Source organism: Triticum urartu, chromosome 2, assembly GCF_003073215.2.
Source record: "Triticum urartu cultivar G1812 chromosome 2, Tu2.1, whole genome shotgun sequence".
Taxonomy (NCBI): Eukaryota; Viridiplantae; Streptophyta; class Magnoliopsida; order Poales; family Poaceae; genus Triticum; species Triticum urartu.
Window position 1 is genome coordinate 714,925,407 of NC_053023.1, and position 6,430 is coordinate 714,931,836.

The window sequence follows — 6,430 nt, forward strand, 5'->3', positions numbered from 1 at the left end:
GAAAATTTCATGTGAAGCAGAAAACTACAGCATATGAAACAACACACGAATATGAGGTTACCACCTTAGACCATCTAGTATTCCTATTGATCACTGCATGTTCCAAACCTTTGCCTACAATGCTATTATGAAACACAGTTTATATGTGACTTTTTATACAGAGATAACTGTACTTAACAGGGCCATGACAAGAGGATAACAGCCGGCATTTGTTCTTACCAGCACAAGAAAAAAAGGCAAAAGGCAAGGCAAGCTTTTAACCTTGTTGGGTTAGCGATTGAGTAGGGTAGTCAGAATACAATATATAGAAAATTGCACTGATGTTAAGTTTTCATCGTCGCTTCTAAGGTAGTTTATAAGTTCAAAAATATAGAGCCATTGACTGTACTACACAGACTGATGGTCCACAGATTGCAAATGGAAAGGAAGTATATACTGAGAAGTTCCTGCACAAATAAAAGGAAAAGTTTGCAGGAAATAGCAAACATGTGAGAGGAGTTTATCCACTTATGTTGTGGTGCATAAATTATTACCCAATCAAAATTGCTTTGGTGTCCAGTTTGAGTGGTACCAAGTAGTTCTCTTTAAGCATGCAACCAAAAGTATCTCATCTTTTCATAGCTGTTACTATAACATTAAAGGATCATGATTTAGTGGCTTGACCGCTTGATTTGTTAAATGCTAAATTTTCATCCTAAAATTAAATTCTTTCATCCGACAAGAAAACAACAGAATTTGATAAGCAATACACTTCATCTCCTGGTCTTACATTAAGATCAACAAAGACTGGAGCAGTCGCAGTTGCATAGTTTCAAGGGAAATGGCAAAACAGTTGAACATGAGTTAACATTACATATATATCCAGTTCTCCTCACGGGCTTGTCTTTATAAGCAGCTAGCAACCTTCTTGTTTACCAGGCCTAAAAAATCAGACCAACCACCAAACCAATCTATCAGTGGCAGAAGAGACATCCATAATTCATCTCGATCAAGAGAGGGCAAACAACTACCAAGCAGATTAGCAGAGTACTTGTAGAGTAGACACTGTAAAATGGCGTTCGGCTTCCTAGCTGAACTTAATCTTGGCATTGCTGTTCCCAAACTGCTTGATTAGGATTATTTTTTCGTGTCCACAAGCTCTTAGACCAGATTATCCAAAATCATCGCCATTTATCCTAACCTAAAAAAATCATATCAACCGATGAATTTGAAGCCCGGAAGAAAAAGGAAACACGGTATATAATAAGCGTAAGTATTCTGGAGTTTCTATCTCACCATAACCGAGAGCTTCTGCATAACGGCGGCATATCATGCCCTTTCTGGTGGCCGCCCTGAACTGTATGTCGGACGACGGCGGCGGTGTTCGGAGTTATGATGACCCTGATGGACTGCAGACCGTCTTGGGTGACATGAGGAGAAGGTGCGCCTGCGGCCAGAAGCAAATAAGGAAGTCGACGGCCGTGCCTCAGCAGCGCCGACCCGCGACGCGTCGGAACCACGACCTCATCTTCCATTGTCGGCGATTAGGCCAGCGCCGCCGCTGTCTTCTCCTTCCTCTCTCTCCCACCTCCCTCTTTCTCTCTCCCTCTCTTCCACGGCGGGCGCAAGGGACGAGAGACACGCCTCACTTAGATCCGCGCGCGGCAGCGGATGGAGAGGAGGCGGGGCGACGAGCACAGCCGCCGGCGGCGGCAACTTTTCATGGAGAGAGATGGGATCGGGAGCGAGTTGGGGAGAGAGGAGAAACGGAGACGTGTGTGTGCGTGTGTAGCGATAGTTTTCTCTCGGTCGTGGATGGGGCCACGTTGTACTGATCCATGCGGGGTGGGCTGCTTTTCTTACGCGCGCGTGGAAGGGAGAGTGCCGATCGTATGTGGGAAACAGCAGGTCGAACCATCACGACGTTTGATTCTGCTTTAATAGTAGAGATGACGGTTCAACAATACTTCGCATGGTTGTCTTAAAAAAGGAAAAAAAAAATCCCTGTCCAACCTACATGACACTCTTGCTGGCACTCTTCGCCAGTTTGTCTTTGCATGCCGCGGAACGTCAATTCCCAAGCTATCGCCACTTTTCCCTCGACCACACCGATGCCTACGTACAGCTAGAACAAGAAACGGGGCCAGCTAGCGTTGATAAAAAGCCATGCACGCACACGTACGTACTACGTACCAGAGCAAGTGATCAGCCATGGGAAGCTTCAAGCTCTCCTTGCTTTTCTCCCTTCTCACCTTCCTCTTCCTCGCCATTGTCAACGCCGGGGACGACATCGGGACGTACGTCATCCATGTGCAGCCCCAGGAGGACCGCCAGTTAGGCACGACCGATGACGACCGGAAGGCGTGGCACCAGTCCTTCCTCCCTGAGCATGGCCGTCTCCTCCACTCCTACCACCACGTCGCGAGCGGCTTCTCGGCGAGGCTGACGCGGAGGGAGCTCGAAGCTGTCTCCGCCATGCCCGGGTTTGTCGCCGCGATCCCGGACGTGATCTACCATGTGCAGACGACGCACACGCCGCAGTTCCTCGGGCTGGACACGGCGCTGGGTGTGAGGAACTTGTCCGTCGGGTCCGGCGAAGGCGTCATCATCGGGGTGCTCGACACCGGTGTCTTCCCCGACCACCCCTCCTTCAGCGGCTTCGGCATGATGCCGCCGCCGGCCAAGTGGAAGGGGAGGTGCGACTTCAACGGCTCCGCGTGCAACGGGCACAAGCTGATCGGTGCTCGGACCTTCATCAGCAGCGGCAACGGTAGCGCTCCCGGCGCCGCCCCCGTGCCGCCGATCGACGGGCATGGGCACGGCACGCACACGTCCAGCACCGCCGCAGGGTCAGCCGTGCCGGGGGCTCAAGTGTTCGGGCAGGCAAACGGCACCGCGTCCGGCATCGCGCCCCGCGCACACCTCGCCATGTACAAGGTTTGCGACGAGAACGGCAACTGCGCCGGCATAGATGTACTCGCTGGCATCGACGCCGCCGTGTCCGACGGCTGCGACGTTATATCCATTTCGCTCGGCTTTCCGCCGCGGCCTTTCTACAACGACAGCGTCGCCATCGGCACGTTCGCCGCAGCGGAGAAGGGGATTTTCGTCAGCATGGCGGCTGGCAACTCCGGCCCGATCAGCTCCTCCATATTGAATGAGGCGCCATGGATGCTCACCGTCGCCGCGAGCACCATGGACCGTTTGATCAGCGCTAAGGTTACCCTTGGAGACAACCTCTCCTTCGACGGCGAGTCGCTCTTCCAGCCCGACAACTCAATGGAGGCCTCGTTGGTCTACGCCGGTGCGAGCTCGACGCACTTGGCCCAGTTCTGCGGCAACGGCTCGCTGGACGGCTTTGACGTTAAGGACAAGATAGTGCTCTGCGACAGCGGCCGCTACTCGCCGGTGGACATGGGGGCCGAGGTGCTGAGAGCCGGAGGCGCAGGCATTATTGTGGGCAACCAGCTTTTGGAGGGCTACATCACGTTCCCGGACGCGCACGTCCTGCCGGCCTCGCAAGTCAGCTATGCTGCTGGAGTGGAGATCAAGAACTACATCAATTCCACGACGAACCCGACGGCAAATATCTCCTTCCTCGGCACGGTCCTCGGCACATCGCCGGCGCCGGTCATCACCTACTTCTCCTCCCGTGGCCCCAACGTCCACAGCCCCGGCATTCTGAAGCCCGACATCACGGGCCCCGGCGTGAACGTGATCGCGGCGTGGCCGTTCCAAGTGGGCCCGCCGTCGATTGACCTCGGGCCGACCTTCAACATCCTCTCCGGCACGTCCATGTCGACGCCACACCTTGCTGGTGTCGCCGCGCTGATCAAGAGCAAGCACCCAGACTGGTCGCCGGCGGCGATCAAGTCCGCCATCATGACGACTGCCGACGTCACCGACCGCTCCGGCACGCCGATACTCAACGAGCAGCACAAGGCTGCCAGCCTGTTCGCCGTCGGAGCCGGCCATGTCAATCCGGAGAAGGCCATGGACCCCGGCCTGATATTTGACATTTCCCTGTACGACTACATCGGCTACCTCTGCGGCATGTACAAGAGCGAAGAGGTCTCCGTGATCGCGCGACGCGCTGTGAATTGCTCGGCCGACATGGCGATCCCAGACTACCAGCTGAACTACCCGTCGGTCTCGGTGTTGTTCCCGCCAACTTGGAGCTCGAATCCTCCAATATCGGTGGAGCGCACGGTGTCGAATGTCGGAGACGTGCCGGCGCTGTACTACCCGGAGGTCGACATGCCGGCGGACAGCCCTGTGATCGTCACAGTTTTTCCAGACAAGCTCTTGTTCACCGAGGCGAACAAGGTGCAGAAATTCGATATAGATGTGGAGGCCAAGAACAGCAGCGCCACGGCGGTGCAGGGCGCCGTCCGGTGGGTGTCTGTCAAGCACACCGTGAGGATCCCAATCTCGGTTACCTTTGCCGCGCACTAGAGCCCAGTCTACTGGATAACATCTTCTGCAACGTCAATCGTTGCCTTACCGTCGACATGCAGGAGCTGGAATAAAAATGCAGGCATTCACGTTTGAATTGAAGTATCAGAGAAGAGTGTAAATCTTCTCTGAAAAAAGAGAAGAGTGTAAATCTTTGCGGTCAAGACTTACTAAATACTTTTTCTTAATACAGTACATATGCTCACATACACGAGAATACACTCACTTTTATAAACCTACTTTTATAGCATTTTTGAAATACTGAGCGGACACATCATCTTAAGATCGACGAAGTCATCACAGACGCCTCGTAGTCGACGGAACGTCTCCTTCAACTGAAAGAACATTGTCGGAAAGCCTAGGATAATTTCAGAAAAATGCGATCAGCAGTGCCAAGTCTAGGTCTTAGATCTTGGTGGGTTGGTTCCACCACAACAAACTTAACCATCTGAGTTAGGCTCCATTCGCCTTGACTAATCACTTGAAACATTCTGAACTTTGATGGGTGGTGTATCACAGCAGAAAAAAAGTGCAGTTGCAAAATGTAGAAAAGAAAATAAAAGTACAGATGCCATTTAAGAAGAAAAAAATGAAAAATTTGCCAAAAAAAGTGGCCAGCCTCCTGACCCGTTGACCAAATTTCAAATATTTAATGTTGACATTTTTCGGTTGATCTGTTGTTGTAGAAATTATACATGAATTTGCCTTTTGTGTCAAAAATGGTGCATGTGGACTCACTTGTGACCTCGACTGTGGTTCACCACCACCATCTTCATGGAGCGTGGAGGTTTGGGCGCTGATGTCTTCCAGGCGCCTGAGCACATTGGCTAGGTGGATCCTGTGGTTGACAAGGTTGTGTCATCTGGTGCCTTGGCTCTTGTTTCTGAGGCTCTCTTTGCTAAAAAGTTTTGGGAATTGATGGTTAGATTAGAGGTTGCTAGCCTTGTATCTGAAAATACAATTGGTTGCCTCTTGGAGGAGAAGGCAATCAGGGACAAGAGCAAGAGGGTGTGCACTAGCCATCATTTCGACTTCCAGAAGGAGAAATCATTTGGGAGCTATAGAAAGAAAAATGACGCCACAAGGCACTTGCGGGAGCTTGATGGATGGTTCTCTTCTTTTCGGGTTGTCATATTGGATGCCTTTGTCGACGTGTTTTTGATGGGGTTCTTTGCCCTGTGGTAATCCATGGGTCGAGGGTTGTGGTTGTAGCGGGTTGGAGGCGTTTTTTCGCCTTCTCGGGTAGTCGCGGAGGTTCATGCTTTGGGAGTTCTCCGCATGTGGTCATGTTGCAACGGTTTTCGCTCGGTTTTCTGTCAATTAAATAGGCAATTATCTTCTGCTTAATTAATCGACGAGGAAAATATTTTGCCTCTGTTTGAAAAAAATAAAATAAAAATGGCATGTAATTGCTAGGATATCCTTCTCATGTGGGATGCGATGAGATGGCAAGTTTGAAGCATTTTGGTAGCTTAAAGTTCTGCCAAAACCAACTACCAATTAGAGTTATGACCTATGATTAAATTGGTCTTTAGACCAGCAAAGTGTGAAGTTAAGCTTCCATTCCAACAACCACCACCAAGTGCGATGTATTATCAAGACATTGAAAAAGAAGAAAAGAAAATCCAAAAGAGAAAGTAGAGAAGATGAATGTTGAAGGAAGAACTTGTCATTAAGAAAGGGAGTTTCTTCCCAATATTGTGAAGATCAAATCCAGTACCGTGCATGTTTATTTGAATTTAAAAAATGTACATGGCATATTAAATAAATAATCATGTGTCCAAAAAATGTTTGTGAATCTTTTTAAAAAATGTTTATACAATGCAAAAAAGTAAGCACAATTTAGAAAAATATTTACTGTGGTACAACAGCGTGTATACGATATACTTAAATAGTTGATCCCCACTACCTCTAATTCTCTTAACATGGAGGCCTTCCACCTCACCAAGTGTGCCATGTCAACATCCACTAACAATATTTTTCAACTATGCATACC

General features: G+C 49.9%; 1 protein-coding gene across 1 annotated transcript; it reads left to right on the forward strand.

Moving 5' to 3' along the window:
* The first annotated feature begins 2,190 nt into the window (after positions 1 to 2,190).
* Positions 2,191 to 4,434, forward strand: LOC125538126 (subtilisin-like protease). Its single transcript, XM_048701424.1, has one exon. The coding sequence runs from the start codon at positions 2,191 to 2,193 to the stop codon at positions 4,432 to 4,434; it is 2,244 nt and encodes a 747-aa protein (XP_048557381.1).
* The last annotated feature ends 1,996 nt before the right edge of the window (positions 4,435 to 6,430 follow it).